We start from the raw sequence: 20,757 nt of genomic DNA on the forward strand, positions 1-20,757 counted from the left end.
CCAAATCTATATTTCCTCCCCATCTAAATCCATTCTCCCCCCCCCACTCCTACATTAGCATTTGCAGTTAGCATTGGATCAGAAAAGGGCTAACAAAATGATGCTTAATCCCAACAAGACAGATGTTTTCCTAGTCACAGAATGGCAGCTCAGGGAAAGGGGATTCAGTCTGCCTTGGCTGAAGCTGCATCCCCCTTGAAAGCTCAGGTTTGCAGCTTGGAATGCTCCTGGATCCAGCCTTGGACACAGATGTCCAAGTTCTGGCAATGTCCAGGAGCAGCTTTGCTCAGGTGAGATCAGTGTGCCAATTGCATATGGTGAATTCCTTTTGAGGGATCTTTAAGAAAGTGGGGGGGGGGGAATCTCCCTATATTGTAATGATTTGGTGCAACCACACTTGGAATATTGTGTACCGTTCTGGTTTCTATACCTCAAAAAGGCTATTGTAGAGCTGGAAAAGGTGCAGAAATGGGCAACCCAAATGAAGGAGGGAAGGGGTTGGCATAATTCCCCTATACAGAAAGGTGAAATAGTTTGGGGGTGTTCTGCCAAAGTGATCCATTGAAATGAATAAACCTAAGATAGTCATGTTTAATAATGTCAGCCTTCTAAGTCTTTTTAGTTTAAGAAAAGGGTAAGCAGTGTGTGTGTTGGGAGAGAGGGAGAGAGCGAGAGCGAGAGCGAGAGAGAGAGAGAGAGAGAGAGAGAGAGAGAGGTGCTAAAGAGATATAAAATTCAGCATGGTATGGCAAAATTAGATACAGAGAAGTTTTTCTTCCTTTCTCATGACAGTCATTCAATAAGGCTGAATGTTGGATGATTCAGGACAGACAAAAGGAAGGCCTTCTTCCCAAAATATATAGTGGAACCATGGAATTTGATGTCCCAAGATGCTCACCAATGCTCTGAAGGAGAATTATTAAACAAATCCATGAAGGCTCTTTATGGCTACCAGTCAGGCTGGCTGTACACAAACCTCCATGATCAAAAGATTCTGAATACATGGGGCTGGACCTCTGAGAAACAAGATGCTGGCCTAGACATCTTATGTACTTGTAACTCCATTTAAAGTTTTAAAATTTAAATTTTCCTCAGTTGGCTGCAAAATACAAAACTATTTTTGGGCTTTAGGAACAAAACCCAGTTCTAGTACTTTATCATATACTTAGGGAAAGTCTCCCTTTCTTTCCTTTCCGCGCAGTCTTTCAAGGAAGCTACGAGCATTTTAAGAGGGTACATCTTCTTGGAGGGCATTTGGAGGAGAGGCCCGATTGCTGCTATTAAATGTTGCTTAGTGATTTGTTGTTCTTTTAATGGACTGTGTTTTTTATGGATTCTTATTTACTTGTTTTATTGGGAATTACTCTGTAGCTTAGGAAAATAATACAAAGTTTTAAAAAATATCATGAAGAAAGCAGCCTTAAAATGATCAAGTACAGGAAATGAGTCTCTCCTCCAGAACTCCATGAGGTGTGCCTTTGGGAATGCAAAATTATTTGCATCTGGGGTGCAAAATCCACTCCAAAATTTGCATAGCAGGTTGGCCTCCTACACTGGGTCTACTCTGGCTACTTTGGAACCGCAGTGGAAGCAGTTGCCTTATACGGAACCAGACCAATGGGGTCCATAAACTCAGTTTTTTATACACTGACTGGCAGCAATGAGACTCCAGGATGTCAGTCAGGGGACATTCCCAGGTCTACCTGGAGATGTCATCAAGGACTAAGCCTGGGGCCTTTTGCAGACAAAGGAGGTGATCTAATGACTGAGGCACTACTACACTTCACCTTTCAGAGCTGGAGAAGCAGGGAATTGATTCTGGATGCAAACTCTGGCTGTATCCTTCTGCATAACTAACCCAGTCCTTACCCTCAGAGGTAATTGCACTGCACCTTGGCCTTTATGTCTGAAGGAAGATTAAGAATTCAGTCATGCACACACTTACCTGGAAGTAGGTTCCAGGTAACTCAATGTGGCTTACTTCTGAGTAGCCAAGCACAGGGTTGCAACCAGGCCTCCCGGCTCCCTGTAACGCCCTGCAACCTTTGGCAATCAAATTGATATTCTTCTCTAGTGTTGAAGCGTTTGCAATGGATGGCCATAGGATGCCACTGGAAGCTTCTGCATGAGGAAGCAGCATCCCCACCCCAAGATTTGGCTGCCTTTCCATTCTGCCTGATAAAGAGGGTTGTATGACTCAAAAGCCTGTATCTCCTCCATACCAGCCAGCTGATCCAATAAAGATAATGCCTTGCTTAGGGCACAATCCAGCCAAAGCTAAGCACCTTTAAGCCCCACTGATTTGTTCTTAGACAGATGTTCCAGTAGCTTCAGATAGTGACTTTCACAGATTGTCCACATGCAGGAAGAAAAGCCTTCCATCCGCAGGAGGCTTCTGGGGCCTCCTTTCTTTGGCTCAGCCAGGATGGTCCAGGCCAGACAAAAGGAAGGTCTCTTTCACACAGCAGCACAGAGGTAAACCCTGAAATTCACTCCTAGGAGAGGCAGTGATGGTGGCCACAAATGGGGAAAACTTGAAAAGGGGAGTGGGCAACTTCATGGAGGGGGATAAGGTTACCAATTAGTGCAAGAACAAATGGCTGTGTTCTCTGTCCAGGGTCAGGATGCTGAGAAAATGTAGAGGAGCACTGTGCTCTTGTCCATGATTTTGAGCTGCCCCTCGGGGCATTTGCTTGGCCACTGTGAGAACAGAGTACAGAACCAGCTGAGCCCCCTTAGGCCTGATCTTGCAGCTGCAGGGCTCCTCTAAAGTGCTTAGGACCCTTGATGTGGGAAGGGGCTTCCAAGAGGCAGTGGGACTGGGGTGGGTCAGAGAGAGAGAGAGAGAGCTTGACCTGACTGGCAGACAAGATGATGCTTGGCACTCAGTCCGGCCTCAGCCCCAGCAGCACCGTGCTGCTGGCATCCTCACTTGGCACCAGAGGGTGGGGCACCCATGTTGGAAGAAGAGGGGGAACTCCACGGGACTAAGCTGAGACATCTGAGCAACAACGCGGGTAACGACGGGGCTGGGCAAGCAGGCCAGGAGAAAGCATGTGCGGGGGGGGGGCAGTGCTTCTTTCCAATCCATCGAGGGCATCTCCGGCAGCTTCAAGAGCTCTTGGAGAACATCCCCCCTCCCGCACCGCTTCTGGAAGCATCGGTATCTGCGAAGGCGGGGGCTGGTCCCGGAGGAGGCGTGCTCCCAAGGGGTCCGGCAGGCCGGAGGCCGCCAAGCTGACTCCCTGCGCCCCCCACCCCCACCCCACGCGGCACTTGGAGCAGGCGGGCGCCAGCTGCAAAATTTGCCGCAGTGTGCGCGCCTCGCGTGCGCGCTCAAGAGCCTCCGCCACCGCGTCCCCCCTCCCCGGCAAAGGCGAAAGGGGGCGCTGGCCGGACCCTTTCCCGGAGGCCTTGGTGGGCAGGCTAGCCAGCCAGCCAGCGAGCTGCCCCCTCCGGAGCAAAAGCACCAGCGCCTCCGCCTTCCAGTCCCAGGAGGGCTAGCTGGCCCATCTGCTCAAGACTAGCCCCCACCCCCCGGGCAGGGATATCCCTCGGGGTACGTCCCCGCGGGGGGAAGCAATGAAGCCGGGGGGGCGGGGAGCGGGCAGCAGCTGCGGACGAGGATGCTGTTGCGTCCCCTCCCTCCTCTCCCCACTCCGCTCCCTTCCGGAGGTCGGGCATGCGGGGTGCAGCCCCCCTTCCGTCCCCGACGGGCCTCCTCTCGGCCCGTGCGATGCGCGGAGGGCTCTGGCCACCCTCGTCCTCCCAGGATCCCACCCCTCTGGCCGGCTGGCCGGCCGCGGCCGGTCCCATCCCCGCTCCCCCCACCCCATGCACGTACCCGGTGAGGTGGCGACGCGTCCCTCCGCCCTCGGCTGCCCTCCGCGACGATGCCGGCTGGGCCTGGGCTGCGCCAGGCAGCTGCTGTCAGTGCAAAGCGGCGGCGGCGAAGTGGGGGGGAGGAGGGGGCGGAGCTGCTACCCCCCGCCCCGGCAGCCTTAACCCCTCGTGAGCCGCGGCAAGGCCCAAGGCCTCCGAACTGCCCAAGCGCACGACTGAGCAGGAAAGGGGCAACAGAGGGCTAGAAGTGGGGGGCGTTGCACGGCTCTTCCCCAGGACGGGAGCTCGCTCAGGTTGTGGATGCAAAAGGAGCCACTCCCCTCCCCTCCTGCAAGACCTGGGGAAGGGGAGCCCGCAAGTGCTGTTCTAGAGGATGCATCAACAGTGCAGTCAAGTCGTCTCCAAATTAAGTCCCGTTGTTTCCAATGGGGCTTCCTCTCAAGTCACCGAAACGGGCTGCTGTGAAAATGGAAGAGAAGCCAGATTCCCTGGGAAATGTGGGGAGCTGTTTCCACACAAGGAAATGATGCCCATCTGCAGAGAGAATTTTTTTTGGGGGGGAGCAGGATTTGGCATGTCTGAGCTGAGCCCCCATTTGGATGTGCTTTAGCATACATCCAGTGTCACCATTTGGTGCCCAAAGGGAACCACAACAGGAGGCATCCTCCCATCATTAAACTATGCTTGGTTGTCATCTTGGGCTTGGAAATGAACATACAGATCCCATTAAGAAAACCGAAATGAATTACAGGTCCTCCTAACCCCAGTTGCTGCCCGGAGGGTCTGCTAAGCTCTGCCAGGCTGGTCACAAATAAAAAGACAAGAGAGATGGGAGGAGTTTGGGGGCTTGAAGCAAGAAGTTCCACTTCCGTGGCTAGGAAGCCACTCTGGCCTGGGAGTGCTGTTCATGGCTGTTGGAAGGATTTGCTGGCCTGGAAGGAAGCGGAGGGGTTGCCACATTCAGATCAATTGGCAACCGGAAGCCTTCCAACAGGCCAGGCTTGGCCACTCCTGCTATAGCTTCTGCCTGTCAAGCCCAACTCAAACCTGGTCTAAATTAAGGTGTCCAGGGAGATGTCAAACCTGGTCCAGGCAAGGGATGCATTTAGTGGACTAGTTCTGCTGTTAACTAGTCCTGTCAACAAGAACAGGAAAGCAGTTAAAATGTTCCTGTTCTTACAGACTAATTAATTTACATGTAGCATCACCATTAAGAAATCACCATTAAAAAACACTAATTCTTAATGCTGCCATTTCTGAGGTCTTATTCTTCTTTTGTGTAGAGGCTGGCCTGTTCATCTTACTCAAGATGTGGAAGATCAGATATTGTCCCGGAATATCTCTAGCAGTGGCAAACACACTTGAGTTGTGCTTCTCTGTCCAGCACTGAGAAAGCTGAACAGGGAGACTGGGACATCCATCTCCATCAGTATAATGCATTCCAGTGAATGCAGCAAAACTCCAGGAAATTAAGACGTCTACAGAACAGGATATCCAGCTGATTCCTGACAGATGACCAGCACATGAAAGCTTAGTGCCTGTGAGGGTAGAGGTGTGATTTTCAGCTTGGGAAATACATTTGTGTCTTAGAAGGGCTTTGTATATAATGGAATTCCAGCCTCTTCATGCAAGAGAGTAATAGGGAAAATTTTATGCCTCACCTACAAGAGTTGACAGGTGCCTATAACTGACTTGGAAGTGCATGTACTGAGCTGCAATGAGTACTCAATCCAGGGAGGTTCTATATGGAAGAGTGTGATAGTAGCTTATCTCATAAGAAACAACAATTGCAAAGAATATTACTTCACCCCAACTCCCCAATAAACATTGTATAGGTGTGTCATCCTCCTTCCCTCTCTTTGCAAAGATCAGGGGTAAGTACAGATCTGCCTGAAGGCAAAACAGCACCATCCACTAGGGGTGGTGGGTATCATTATTTCAGTTTATCAGTTTTCCAATCTTAAATTCAGATTTCCACAGATTAAATTCAGATTTCAAATTGCTTCATATCCACGAAACCTGTGGTCAGTTGGAAAAGAAAACTGGAGGGGAGCAAATAAGGCATAAGGAGAAGAGGAGGTGGGGCAGCTTGGCCTCTGTGCCGCTGTCTCCTCCTCCAGTCTCTCTTGATCCATTTCTCTCCACTTTTTCCACCAAAAGAGAGACACCCAGTTACAGAAAGGACAGAGATGACCATTGTGTTGATAGGCTAAATTGCTCGAGGGATGAAAGTAAGAGTGACCTATAGGAATTAATGGAGAAGTCAAATATTTTAATATAGATAGCAGCAGTGTGTCCACCCACCCCCCAAAAAATGTTAGAGCAGAAACTCTTCCCTTTGTCGCAAATTCATTTCTTATTTAGTGTGAATCATTTTTATATTATCCCTGCTAATACAAACTCCAAAGCAAATACTGTCCATTAACCCCTTGGCAGGGGTTGTGGCTAGCAGGGAGTGGCAGTGCAGCTCACACTGAATCCTACGGTTTCCAAAAATAGGGGTCTAATACTTGTCTACAGCTGTTAGGCCCCTGTTGCAGGTTGGGTGGAAGCTGAGAGTGCAGCTTACACTTTTGCCATGATATCCATCATTTTATGCTTGCATTGCAGATTGAGCTGGGAAGCATTAAACAAGGAGCAGCTCACTGTTATACCCCTGTTATACCCCTATTGCTGACTGGAAGACTGTGGCAGGACAGAGTAGTGTATGGCAGACCTTCAATGCTCTTAATATTTCAGGTCACCAGCAGGGCTGAGGCAGATTTGGATTCTCATATTTGTCAGGTTGCAGCAAATCTGTCATGCACTCAGCTCTCCACCATGGCCTAGCCAAGCACTCAGCTGCATGTAGAAGATGTGGGACATTAGCAGCCAAACCTTAGAAATACATATTCTTGTTAGTTAGCATGAGAAGGGGCTAACACCAGAGAGCTGTATTGTTGACAGGCAGATACTCAGACCATAGAAATACAATTGGTAGACATCTGTGTGATGTCATTTCCCCCTCCTCTGCCGTAGAAGGAGCATGTAGCATTTCCTGCTTTTTCCTCCCTTCCTTCCTCTCTCCCTTTCTTTCTTTGAGAAGCGTTGGATACAGACAAACCTCCACTTGCTCCAGCTTTGATATGAATACATGTTTTGCCTGCATAGTTTTAACAGCTGTCTTTACTGTGACCCAGTGGAAAGTTATAAAGTAAGTAATTCTTGTTTTAAACTTCCTTTACAAGTTGTTTCTTTATTCTTTGTTAAGTGGGGTAAGAAATAGAAAACCAGGTTATTTCAAAACCTGCTCAAAAGTAGGCTTTACAGTGGACTTTAAAAGTAGGCATTAAAGTAGACCCTCCTTCTTTGGCGCTTTTAAAGCAGAGGTTGGATGGCCATCTGTCATGGACATTTTAGCTGAGATTCCTGCATTGCAGGGAGTTGGTCTAGATGACCCTTGGGATTCCTTCCAACTCTACAATTCTATGATTCTGCAGCCTAATTCTTATGCTTTAAATTTTTGCTGCCAAGGATGGGATTTTAAAACTCTGTTCAACCTACACACGTGGGAGCCAGAAGGGATAAATTGCAGTTAATATATCCTCTCCTACCCATAAAACCCATCCTACAGAAGCCTCCCATTCCATTGACTTGCATGGAGACTTTGAAATGTCAAAGAGGTGATGACGCGTGAGCTGAAATCTCCATGGATCTTGCAGCCCAGAACCTGTTAGAAGCAAGATTGAGCTCTGTGTAGATCTAGCCATGAACCAAAGGCCAGGATACCATGGGTAATGAGCTGCACACAAACTCCTGACTCTCTTGCTATCCTTCCATGAAGGGAAAGCACCAGGAGACAGGCCTGTTTGCATCTTTTCCTGCATCTCTGACTTCTCGCATTCTTCAGGGTTGTCCCGCCTTGCTTTAAACAAGCTGCTTCCCCAATTTTTTCGTCAGCACTGACCATGGTTGCATGTAAGGAAGTGGATGTCAGTCACCAAAGCTTAGAAAAATAAATGAGAGGTCAACAAAGAGTGTTGTGGCACCTTAAAGATGGAAGTGCAACACTCTTCGTTGACATCTCTTTCTTTCTTAGTTCAGTTTGCTCTTTGAGATGTAGCAACATCCTTCCATGAATTAACTCCTGTGATTTTGAAGTCTCTTTTCCATGGCTACCTCTTCTCAGGTTTCTCCTTCTGTTTGGATACCTGATAGTTCTCTGTTCTCAGCCCCCTCCCTTTGTTCCTTCTAGGCTACCTCTGTGGTGTTATGCTGATGAGATCTAGCTTGATCTTTCCGCCCTTCTCTCTTTATTCCTACAAGGCCAAGGTCCCTTTGGCACCATCCTGAAGGATGCCCAATTTCAGGCTGCATCTTGGGGCAGGGAGAGCATTGACCAGGGCAGCAGCTTCAGCTTTATTTAAAAAAATAAAAAGAGAAGAAGAATAGTTGTAGGCAGTGCTATTTTTCTAGAAAAAGAGGTCCCGGAATTCACCAGGAACACCTCCCCTTGTTTTCTTATAATGGCAATGGGCCCACCTGAGAGGTGCCAGAACTGAGCCCTGGTTGTAGGAGATGTTGGCTCAGAAGAAGCAGAGCTCCAGCTGCCACCACCCTGCTTCCGTCTCCTCAGGATGCCTACCATGACCCTGAACCCAAGCAGTTACCAGGAATCTTGAAGCAGAAGTGGAAAATCCTGCTGCACCAGGCATAGCAGGAATACAAACAGAGAAGGGGCTAAACTTCAATTCCCAACAATGAGCCTTAGTCTGTATCTGACCCCCCCCCCCCATCACAGACAACCCCACAAAGATAGCACTTCCGGAGCCTGATTCCCACAAGGAATCCTTGACACCCCACCCCTACCCCACTCTCAAGCACGGGCGATACAGAAAGCAGGAGAGGATGATGATGATAATAATAATAAATAATAATAATAATAATAATAATAATAATAATAATAATAATAATTTATATGCTACTCATCTGGATTCGGTTACCCCAACCACTCTCAAGGTAACAGGGTGATAGGTGGGATCCAGGCCAGAGGATTGGCTTCAGGGAGTCTCCACTCTTGAGGATCTAGGGGAGAGACTGAAGGAATGGGGAGATCTGGCCCAAGACCAGGGGTCCTCAAACTACAATCCATGGGCCAGATCCAGCCCGCCAGGGTCCTAAATCCAACCTGCCCAGCCATTGCAGAACCCAAAAGAGAGGAGGAAGCGGGGGAGGGGGCAAAAAGGAGGGTGTTTATGAGGCGCCCTTGGAGGCTGGCTCTTCATTCATGTGGTGCGCCACTGCCGCCTGCCTCAGCCCTCCCACTCCTCCTCAGTTGGGTTGCCCTCCTCCTGCGAACGGTGGGGGGGGGCACAGCGGGGCTGGACCAAGCAGTGGCAGCAGAGCCTACTTCCTGTGAGGAGAAACGGGGGGGGGGGTTCGCCTTCTCAACCCCCCCTCACTTGAATGGGCAGGTGTTTTGTTTTTTGGGGGTGGGGGAGGAAAGGCAAGGAGGGTTCTCCCCCTCCCACAACCACTTCCCTCCTAACGGTCGGGAAAGGAGAGGGGGTGAGCCGGATGTTTAGGGGGTGCTGCCAGGCGGGAGGTGGTGTGGAGCGAACACCCCCTTTCACCAATGCTGCTCAGGCCCCCTGCTGACAAGCTGCGTGGTCTCCACCGCCAGCCGTCGACTGCCGCAGCCTTGCAGTGGGATCACAGGCATCTCTTTCCCTCCCTCCTGCTCCCACAGCAGTGAACTGGCCCCCTGTTTAAAAAGTCTGAGGACCCCCATCCCAATACAAACATAAAATGCCAGTGGAGTGCAGCATCTCCAAGCTGCCCATTTGGAGCTGTCCATGGTGCTGCAACTGCAGCCTGAGGCTGCTTCCTGGCCCCCAACTTGGACTCCCCGCCCCCCAACTCGGAGGAGCCCATTGTTCCCCATAGAGTCTCCTTTGTGGCTGGGTCAGATGCCACTAGCATCCCAGTGCACTGTAGGAAAGAGTAAGGCTGGCAGCAGACAGAGCTCTGCTCCTATTTCTGAAGCCCCCAGGCCCCAAGGCACATCACACCAGAAGCCTCCCTCAAAGCTGACAGTAGCTCTGGGCACAAATGCAAATCTCAAAAAGTAAGATAAACAAGATGGGCACTGACCTTTGACCTCTGATGAAAAATGTGCAAGATGACGTGTAACAAACAGTCTCAGTTGCTGATTAAGGTCACAGGAAGAGAGGTCAATGTCCCATGAGCGAAGACCTGTTGAGAGAGAGGGAGAGAGGAATGAGTTCATGTGCTCTCCTGGAAGAGACCAAAGCTGTACACTGTGATTCAGAGGAACACAGGCCTGGCTTATACCTTGGGTGAGGAAGTGGGTTTGACCACCCAGTAGGAACAAGAGTCCATTTCTGTGCATTGGATGCTTTGCTCCTTGGATGAGAGTCCAACTCTAGTCCAAGCTTCTACTGCCTAATCACTTTCCCAAAGCCCCTGAGCATCCTGATAGCCTCAGAGTTTGCTCTTTAATCCACGTAATCTATGAGGGCTAATCACCTTCCTATCCCAGCAGGGTGCTCAGTCTGTCCTTCCAAACAGCAGTTTAGCCTCTCCAGGTAATCCATGTGGCTTCCCCATCGTGTGGTGGGAGTCACCTTCAGGTACATGAGTAGAGTTTCTTCCACACTGTCCAGAGAATATTCCTTCATAGGGACTGTTTGCCTCAGCCACCTGGCACTATGGAAAGCTGAAGAATGGGCTTGTGTATGCCCTATTTCATTTAGCACAGATTTATACTACGCTGCAGTGATGTACACTGCACTGACCAGCTTCATCAATGCTGATCAGCTTCATCGATGTTGCCTTGTTGACCAAAGCAGTTTTAGTCCTAAAAGCAGGCTGGAAGTGAGATGAAATAAGTCCACATCATCAGCACCATTTAGGAATATTTGGAACCAGGTCCTTACCACCAATTCAAGCACCTGTATCAATGAGTAAGGCTGGACACACAAAGAACTGGAAGGTACCTCAGCTCAGCCTCACTTGTCAGTCTACTGCTAAAGCATTTATGATGGGTGACCATACAACTTGCACTAAAAAACCTATAATCAAGGAGAGCCCCCCCACCTTCCAAGGCAGTCTCTTCCACCATTGAAAGCTCTTTCTAACGGTTAGTAGAAATCCCGTTTCCTATAATTTTAACCTATTAGTTCAGGTCCTATTCTCTGGAGAAATAAATTGCTCCATTATCTATGTGACACTCTTTAAGTATATGAACATGGTTTTGTCTCATCTCACCTCTTAATCGTCTCTTCTCCTGGCTAAACATACCCACCTCCTTCATCTTTTCCTCATAGGATGTGGTTCCCAGGGGCCTCACCATCTTTGTTGCCCATTTCTGGGCACACTCCAGTTGGGCACTCCTTCAGCTGCTGTGCCCACCACAGCTGGACACAGGTAGGTCTAGATGAGGTCTGACCAAAGCAGAATAGGGTGCCATCATTAGTTTTGTGGTGTGGACATTTTATACATTAGTTAATGCAGTCTAGAACTGTATTGGCTTTTTTAGTTACTGCATTGGATTGCTGATTTATATTTAGCTCATGGTGATGGTCCAAGGAAGGTTTATTTGGCAGCAGCTTCCAACAGAGCACAGAAGTGGGAAACTTTGTCTCTCCATGCATCCTGTCTTCACCCTCTGGCTGCAACAACTGAAACTCATCCAAGCAAGTGCTACCAGATGCAGCCAAGGCAGGAGCCCATATTTTTACAGTATTCAAACCAGAACCTAATTTGAAGTTATTTGCAAGTAAATTACAGTGGGCTACTGAAGATTTAATGACCACAAGCTCCCTGGAACTAAAGTATTTATTTTTTCTAACACTATTGGGCTTAATTTGTTTGAATAGACCGTGGGGGGGGGGGAGGAAGGGGGGGGGAGAACACCTTTCAGTGCAATGGGGCACCCTGAATGAAATGCATCTCTTCTACCCTGGGCTATCCAGCCTCAGGTTCTGGTCAAAATTGTACACAGAATATTCCAATTTCAATAAAGACTAAAGGAACTGGGACAATAAAGAATGAAACTGGGACCACCCAAGTCAGGCTCTCTGGCTAGTGGATTGTAGTTTTTAAGGTTATTTAAAATGTACAAGACATACACACAAGAAGCAAGTATGTTCAATTTGATAATGACAGAACAATTTAAGACCAAACAATATGCACTAATTTCAGTTGCATACATTGTAATCTATACTCCATACAAAACAGATTTCCTCATTATGTTCCCTAACATTCAGTTTATCATGGTGCTCCTGGAATGAATGAAGTGAAATAGTGGGAATCAGGAAAATGTCCCTCAAGGACCTTCAAGTCTTCCTTGAAGTTAGGAGAGGAGCTAAAAGTTCTTTTTTTAAAAAGCTATTTTTATTAAAGCTTGAAAAACAAACAAGGAATAAACAATATAAAGAATTCAACATTAAATTTCCAGCATTTTTAAACATAAAAGCTAAAATAAATAAGTTACAGAAAAAGAAGGAAAAAAGAAAAGACTTCCAATTCTCCATCTATTAGTTTTAAAAGCTTGTGCAAAAACTTACTCCATAATAACATCCAACTCTTCTACTTACATAAAACTTTTTTAAGTCTTCAAAATGTCAACAATGATTTTTCTCTAACATGTCAACTTTTCAATCTCAGCCAGATCAATTATTTTCAATAACCATTCTTTCATAGTAGGAAATAGTAAGTTCTTCTGTCTTTGTTGTGCTTATTAAAATCTCACTGCTGTGGTCATATATTGTATTTCATATTCGTTTTCTAGTTGTACAGCCATTAGTCCCAGCAGGAAGAGCTCTGGTTTCAGTTGAACAAGAGGAGCAAATAGTTCTGAATAGGTATCAGAGGTCAGTAATGGATTGGATGGGGGCTTATATGCTATGTGAGTCGAGGCAAGGCAGAACTGCTGTGGAGAGGAATTTCATCTAAGCCAGAATGGTATAGAAGTTAGAGTGTCAGACTAGGACCTGGGAGACCAGGGTTCAAATCCCCAATTGGCCATGATGCTCACTGGGTAACCAGGGGCCATCACTGCTTCTGAACCTAACCTACCTCACAAGGCTGTTGTGGGAGTTAAATGAAGAAGGAGGGGTGCAATGTACACCACCTCAAACTCCATGGAGGAAATGGAGAGTTATAAATGCAATAAAGAAATTAATAAACAAATAAAATGTGACTAGGAAGACAGTTTTGGCCTGTTCTGAATGGGATGATACGCCCCTGAAGGATCAAGCCCAGAATTTTGGGGTGCTGTTAAATCCTTTTAATCTTTTGGATATCCTTGGGCACCAGCATCATCAGACTAGTCAGGTTCACTAGCTGTGACCCCTTACCACTATTGCCCATACTATGCCCATCTATCTTTAGATTATATTTGAAGACAATGCAGAAATGTAAAATGCTGCAGTTTAGGTTATTGCTTGGTACTAGTAATGAGGAAAACACCATTATGTTCAAAAGTAGCTCCAGATTTCCTATTTCCCCAGGTGAACTGCTAGTCTTAACCTTTAAAATCATTTATGGTATCTGGAAGACCACCTACTCCTATGCAAATCTTCCTTTGCCTGCAGAAGCAAGGCAGGTGGTAGCTGGAGAGATTATGTCCCATCACTGCAACCCCCTCCATATACAGCTGCTCCACACGTTTGCTAAGTTTTCAGTGCCAGATAAAGAGTGTTCCATTTGTAAGAGCTTTTCATGAGCAACATTTTAATTTTATTTGCTTAATTGTGTACAGCCTGTTTTATCTTCCCTATTATGCTGTCCAACTTATTTTATTTCCACTGATCTTTTGAGTTAAAAATTAATAATAATGTGCTATTCCATTTACATTGTGCTCTGTTTTACCAGCATTGTGCATTGCTTTAGAAACTTATTTAAATTTAAAAACAAGAGATATGCATTTTTAAAATTAAATAAAAATAGAGCAATGCCCTTCCAGACTTACAAAGACAGCCCCTCTCCACAAACCCTGCAGTGTAAGACTGCTTTAAAAGGATTCAGCCAACCACAGGGGAGGAACATAAAAGAAAAGGAGGTGATTTCCATATGTCCAAAGGAGGAGTCAATCACAGTGGCAATTCCTCTTTCATTCCCTTGAAATGACCCATCCACATTGACAAGGTGCTACAAATATCACCCTAAGGAGAGACAAGAGGGCTGCCTTTACTCCATTCCTGGAGACTGCCAGGTAAGAAAAGAGCCCTCACCTACTTCCTGCTCACCAAGGAGGCACTTTCATGCTGCTCCTGCTTCACACTCACTGCAGAGAGAAAATCCAGGAACTAGCAGGAAAGAAAGCTGCACTGCAGCACCAACTACACACCACAGCAGCCGCAGCAGTAGAAGCAGCCACTACCTGCCTCTTTCCAAGCTTGCCAGCTTGCTTCCATCTAATCCCCTTATGTGCAGCAAGAAAGATGTGGGTTTCCCATAAGTTGCTGAAAATCAGAGCTGCAACTAGGAGGTCCTTGAATAGCACTGCAGTGTCAATCCCATGACGCTGATTTGCATTCTTGGGGGAGGGCCAATATGGGACATTTTGCTGGCAGCAGCTGGGCAAGCACCAGCCACACCCTCCAGGCTGCAGAGAAGGGGAACCTTCCTCACTTACCTGGATACATGGTCAGTGGGGTTGCATGCCTTTCCCCCCTGCCAGGCTGGAGTTCCTGAGGAGAGAGGGCATTAAGGGTTCCACCCCAGCTATAAAGCCTTATTGGGAGTGCACTTACTGTCTCATTCCTTATGCCCTTTGCAGGAATGATTACAGTATATGCTTTGTATTTGTTTACTCCTAGCTTTATACTCCACCAGTTCAAGCAGCAGCATTGTGCCCGATAGAAATACAACTACAAGTCAGTTTTCTTAAGAAAAAGTCATACCAGACGAACTTCATCTACCTCCCCCTTTTTACAGCTAACTTGATAGAACAGGGGGAAGTTACGAGATGTAGTATAGCTTGTTTTCAGCAAGGCTTTCAACAAGCTCCTCCACAATATTCTTGTTGACAAGCTGCTAAAATGTGTGATAGACTAAGCTTGGGGACTCTTGGATTCAGGGGCAGAATAGAGACTTCCAGAACTCCTTATCCAACTCTTTAGACTTTCCCCAAGCCAAAACCCTCAAGGGCTCTGGATCCAGTTCCTCCTATAGGGCTTTTGCCTGGCTGAAATGTGTCCTTGAACTGTGTCAGTGGATGGAGAAGGGTGTGTGGGGAAATCATTGGCTTGATTATGGCAGGGCTGTAGTCTATTGTACTAAGAAGAGTCACATCTGTTGCTTATTTTGCTTCTAGTCCTGCCCACCTTTGACAAACAGTTCCCAGAATGCTGCCTATGAAGGTTCCCCACCCCCACATGAAAGACACTGTTAGGCAGATGTGTAGCTAATGGCTCAACAACTTTGTATAAAAGACTTGGACACAAAAGAGTAGAGAAAATGTTCATCAAATCAGTAGATAACACCAAACCAACAAAATTCAAGGTGAGTCTAGCATGATGAAGAACTGGACCAAAGTAACAAATTTAATTTCAACACAGATAAATGCAACATTATGCATTTAGGTAGGAAAATCAAGACACACAAGTACAGGATGGAAAGCACCTGGCTTGACAGTAGAGCCAGGTTTCTTAGCACACCATGAGCTAAAAATGAGCCAGCAATGTGATGCTGCTACTAAAAAGGCTAATACAATTCTAGGCTACAACGGAAACATAGTGTCTGGACCATGAGAAGCTATGGGACCGCTAAATTCTGCTTTGGTCAGCCTTCAGCTGGAGTCCTGTACTTCTGGGCACTGCAGCAGTTTAAGAATAAAGGACTAATAGACGAAAACGATGACAGTTCCCGGGCTCTCCCATAGATGACAGAGCAAATTTGTCTTCAGTCACTCCCGAACCGGCAAGATCAAAATGGCAAGAAGACTGACCGCCAGGTGGATCTTCCAGGGAGCGGCGCCTCGGGAGCTCCTGCCCAGGCGGCAGCAGGCAAGGAGAAGGGTCCGGCCAGAAGAAGCCGCCCCGCTCAGCGAGCTTCCTAGGCAGGTCCTGCGGCGGCGGCTGGGCCTGGCGACCCGCTTTCCCTTCCTCCTCTTGGCGGCCAGTGTCCCGCCCCCTCCCCGCCACAGACTCTCCAGGGATGGGGACGCCGCCGCTCTTGGGAATTCCGGTCCAGGGAGCGCCGCGCCAGGGCCAGATCCAACCGGTTACGCGCCCCTCAGGTGCTCCCGACGGCGGCGAACAGCAAGCCCTCTCCAGGGTGCTGAACGCGCTGGCGGCGGCAGCGGCTTCCGGCAGGCCTCCCCCTCTCCCTCCCTCCGCCCGTCCTTACCGCGCTCGAGGCTCCGGCGCAGCGTTTCCCGCTCTTGCTCGGTGCCGACCTCGCCGATCACGGCAAGCACCGCGTGGCCCCGCCGTTGCCTCCCCCGCCTCTCGCTGCCGGGCGCCGCCGGCGTCTCCATGGCGACAGGCCCGGCCGCCGGCGTCCCCATAGCAACTGGTTCCCAACTCCGCAGATGCCGCAGCGGCCTCCTGCGCGCGCCTCTTAAGGGGAGAGCCGGCCGCGCGCGGATTGGCTCCTCAGAACGCACGTGCCCCACGAGGCGCTGGGGCGGGGATTCCCGTGGCCCCGCCCCAGAGGCCGTCCCCGCCCACCTACCCAGGCGTGCTTAGGATAAGCAGGGCGTGGGGCGGAGTCACAGAAGGGGCGGGGCTCTTTCCACTCCCCGCGTCGAACGGGCTGGGAGGGGCGGGGCGGAATTGCATCTTCCTTCTACTCTCCTGGAGGGGGAGATATGCACGCTCCTTCCAGGACCCGAGGCGATCCCGGCCGCTGTCCTGCAGCCCAACGGGCGCTTATCTCTGTTAGCGGAGCCTCCTCCCCCACGCGCCCGGGTTTGATCCAGCTTTTGCTCCTGCTGCTGGGCTCCGGTGATGTACCCCCAGTCGGCACCGAGGAATGAAGGCGACCCTTCCCTCTTTCCATCGGGTGGGGCAAGGGAGAGCGAACCCCTTTGCCTGCCGCGAGAAGGCGATCCCTGCCCGCCGGCCCGAGGTCTGCCCCCCCCAGTCAGGCCAGCGGCCTCCAAACGAGCGGAGGTGGGGAAGCTGCCCTGGCCCCCAGCTGCAGCGCCTGTCTACAATGCAGAGTGAGGGGTGGCAACCCGCGGGACCTTGGAATTCTGGTGACCCTATAGCCCTCCTCCCTCAGAAGGGCAGCCCTGACAGCCAGTTCCCCAACCTTCCTCTTTTACCTCCACGGTGGCAGCTGGTGTCCATCCCCAAGGGGCTGCAGGTTCTTGGCAGGGCAGAAGGTGGTGCTGAGCATTGGGGGCTTCTTAGCTTAGAAAAGAAGAAAGGCAGCAGAGGAGTGATAGATAATTATACATGGTGTGGAGAAAGGGGACAGCTGCCCTTTGGCTTTTTTCAAAATACTAGATCCTAGGGACATACAGTGAAGCTGAACACTGGAAGATTCAGGTCAGACAAAAGGAAGAATTTTTTACACGGCACGTAGTTAAATGATGGAATTCACTTCCACAACAATAATTTAATTTTAAAAAATATTATTTATATGCCACCCATCTGACTGGGTTGCCCCAACCACTCTGGGCAGTTTCTAGAAAATTATAAAACCACAGTAAAACATTGCACACTATAGGTGTGGCAATGGACCAGAACTCAGATGCCTTTGAAAGGACATATGAAAATATGGAAGACCATCACCTTGTGTTTTGCCTGTTGTCAGACACTCATTGGGACACCTGATTGGCCACTGTGGGAAATCAGATGTGGACCAAATGAGTCTCCTTTGGTCCGATCCAACAGGGCACTTCCTAGCTCTTTTTCTTCAAAGAACCTGAAGTGGGCTGCTAATTTAAGCAGGGAAACAGCACTGAGGGGAGAGCTTTTAATTCTCTCCCCCTGCCCTTTCCTGAATTGTAAGAATATTCCATATGCTTGCATATGCCCCACTGGAGAGGAGGGTAAATACAAGCACCTGTTGCCCCACACCTTTTGCCAGAGGGAGACGACTTGGGACAGGTACAAATAGCATATGTTCACCAGTGCAATTTCAGTCAAAGTGGCAACTATTCTGAAGAAAATAAAAAGACACCAGGTGATCAGATTATACACCTCCCACTTCCCATCTTTGTTGTAAAACAAGGAAGCAAAGGCAGGGACAGCAATAGAACTTGCAGGACCAAGGACAGTTCCCAACAGCAAAGAACTTGCTCCAAATGGTTTCAAGAGCTAAGTACTCCTGATTTTCCATCTCCCAATCTTATTGCCTTTCTCAGTCTTTTGGACAGTTCATATCTATATAGTATCTTTACTGCTATATCCTAGTTTGTTATTAACCAATAAATTATGTTCTGTATCAGGGCACCCAGCTCCTCTGGATGGGTGACCGTGGGGCCTCTGGTGTTCCCTTGTGATCAGTGTCCGATCAATGCTTCAGACCAAAGACAAGACAGGGGCCTCCAGTTATAGATTATCTATCTGGTATTGATCCAGGATTAAATCCCTGTTCAGGGAGCTGGAGTCCAGTATCATATGAAGGAGCAGAGGTTGTCCACCTCTGGTGGTATGAGGAGTCTCAAACTTGGCCTGAGCTCCTTAGAGGAAAAGAGGAGAGGAAGGAAATAATGTGAAATAAGTCAAAATCCACAAATGTCCATATATCTCTAGTTGACAGCCACAGTGCAAGAATCTCCATTCCTGCAGTGTGTAAGTTACTAACTGGAATACACTGAGGTTAGATCAATTAAGACTGTGCTCCTGTGGACATTTACCTGCAGGCAGGTTCCACTGATTTTAGTGGGTTTCAAAGTAAACATGCCTTTTATCAGGCTGTATTTATTCAACAAATCTCTTTCTTTTACCCAACAAAACTCCTTAGTGAGCAAACAAAATGTGATTGAACTGGAATTCAGCAGCAACTGAATAGGAGCCTAACTATATTTCTTCCAAAATCTAACTGCTTCAATTTTAATTGGGAAAAAAAGCTTTTTCTTCAAAGTAATTATTTATGGAGGCAATGTACAAAGACCAGTATTTCCTGTTTTACCTATCATGCAGGACCTGGTTCCAGAGCCATCTCTTTCTCTTCCAGGAGTAAATGGCATCATAGAGAATTGATGCTTAGAAGGAAGGCAGCTCCTGCCCAGCTCTGCTTCTTTTAGTTTTGGAATACCAGCATTTATTGCAGGAGAAACCAACTATAGAACAAAAATGTCATCTCTTAACAGGTAAAGAACATTCTGTTTATTTTAAGAAACAGACTAACTTTTCTTCTTTCTCCTTCAGGTGTTTTGTTTAAAGGGAACAGGCTGCAGACTGGTGGGCAAGGCTTCTTCCTAGGATGCAAAACACACCTCTGATGACAAAACCAGAGGTAGCTCTTCTCCTCCCCATGTAGCACCTCAGCATTTTAAAATGTGACACAGTAGGGAGGGGCAATCATCTGGTCCCTCTGGCTCAGAAACTGGCAATTATGTAGGAAGAGCCTTGCTGCTGGATCAGGCCAAAGCCCCTCCTAATCCAACATCCTGTTTTCACAATAACCGACCAGTTGCCCCAATGGGAAGCCCACAAGCAGAACTTGAGGGTAACAAGACTCTTCCCACTTGTAATTCCCAGCAATTGGTATAAAAAATCATATAGAAGAGCATTACAAAGCATAAAAAATAACAAGTCTTGCTGAAGATGAATCAGCATGGCTTCTCCATGCACACGAAAGCTTATACCCAGAACTTAGTTGGTCTCTATTTTTTTTATTTTATATATATATTTCAACTGCGTCAGACCAACACGGCTACCTACCTGAATCATTAACCTTTCAGAGTGTCAATAACTACATTTTTGATTATGTGGTTGACACTCTAAAGGTGTTATTTGGTAGACATTGTGTACTTGGAAGATTCCCCAGATATCTGTACTGGGACCCGTGCTATTTAATTGCTTCATAAGTGATACGGAGTCAGGATAAACATCGAGGTAGTCAAATATGCTGATGACACCTAGTTATTCAGGATGTTAAAAGCAAAACGGGATAGTAAAGAGCTCCAAATGGATATTTTCAATCTGGGGGAAGGGGCATTAAATTTGCAACACTGCTTCAGTGTAAGCAAATGTAAAATGATGCACATGGGTAAAAAATCCTATCTTTACATCTATATATTTTGGAAAGTTGACTGTTTGCTATGTGTTTGGACACCTCTTAAGATATCATGACCAAATTGTTTGTTCCTGAGATGGAGGTTTTTGTCTATGTTTGGATACAACTGGTTGCCATTTGGAATCAAGATTTAAATAGCACTAATTTCATGGGCATGGCTTGAGGAAAAAGGCCTTGTGACCAAAAGTAGAATCCCTGCCAGGTCTAATTTGGCCTGGAGGATCAGAGACTCCCCTGCCAGCTCTGTCATGTCCCGTCTTACCAAACTAAAAAGTCCCAAATGTTGTAACCTTCTTCTTGCAGGGGAGTTGCTTCTGCCTCCGAAATTGTTGCTTGCCACGTTGTGATCCTGTACCAGATCTACACCATCCTGTTCCAAATATCCCATGTATGGAATTATGACCCCATAGAGAAGGGCTGGAAGGAAACATGAAAGACTCAGAGGGTTGTGGCAGGGGCACCCCTCATGGGTGTAGCCAGGGGGGTGCAGCTGCCCTTCCCCAAATCAAGTGAATAAATAAAAATACTTAACTAACTGACCAACAGCATCACAGATAACTCAGTTCTGGCCCCCCCCCCGCAACATAATGCCTGCCTCCCTCCAAAATAAATCCTGGCTACGCCCATGGCAGACCTCCTTCCTCTGTGGGTGCTGCTGTGCCCTTGCACAAAGACAGTTCTAGGAGTGTGCCCTTGCTATCTCAGGTG

At 47.8% G+C, this 20,757-nt stretch overlaps 1 protein-coding gene and 1 long non-coding RNA gene across 4 annotated transcripts in view; both read right to left on the bottom strand.

Moving 5' to 3' along the window:
- The window catches only part of MAP1A (microtubule associated protein 1A), a 35,855-nt gene extending 19,480 nt beyond the window's left edge, over positions 1–16,375 (bottom strand). The window contains exons 1-3 of one of the 3 annotated variants that reach the window (XM_053363998.1): positions 16,201–16,304; positions 11,113–11,288; positions 9,976–10,077 (exon numbers count right to left, since the gene is read on the bottom strand). In XM_053363998.1, coding sequence (XP_053219973.1) covers positions 9,976–10,077; positions 11,113–11,197 — 187 coding nt within the window. In that variant the 5' untranslated portion in view covers positions 11,198–11,288; positions 16,201–16,304. Of the gene's footprint in view, positions 1–3,844; positions 3,971–9,975; positions 10,078–11,112; positions 11,289–16,200 lie in introns of those variants that run through there. The other 2 variants (XM_053363996.1, XM_053363999.1) reach the window with 2 other exon arrangements.
- A 2,746-nt stretch (positions 16,376–19,121) lies between these two features.
- On the bottom strand, positions 19,122–20,505 carry LOC128401693 (uncharacterized). The gene is made up of 2 exons (XR_008327506.1): positions 20,312–20,505; positions 19,122–19,228 (listed from the first exon to the last, which is right to left on the bottom strand). It is a non-coding gene; the product is annotated as an uncharacterized LOC128401693 (long non-coding RNA).
- Between the last annotated feature and the right edge of the window lie 252 nt (positions 20,506–20,757).

The sequence above is a fragment of the Podarcis raffonei genome, chromosome 14 (genome assembly GCF_027172205.1).
Source record: "Podarcis raffonei isolate rPodRaf1 chromosome 14, rPodRaf1.pri, whole genome shotgun sequence".
Lineage (NCBI taxonomy): Eukaryota > Metazoa > Chordata > Lepidosauria > Squamata > Lacertidae > Podarcis > Podarcis raffonei.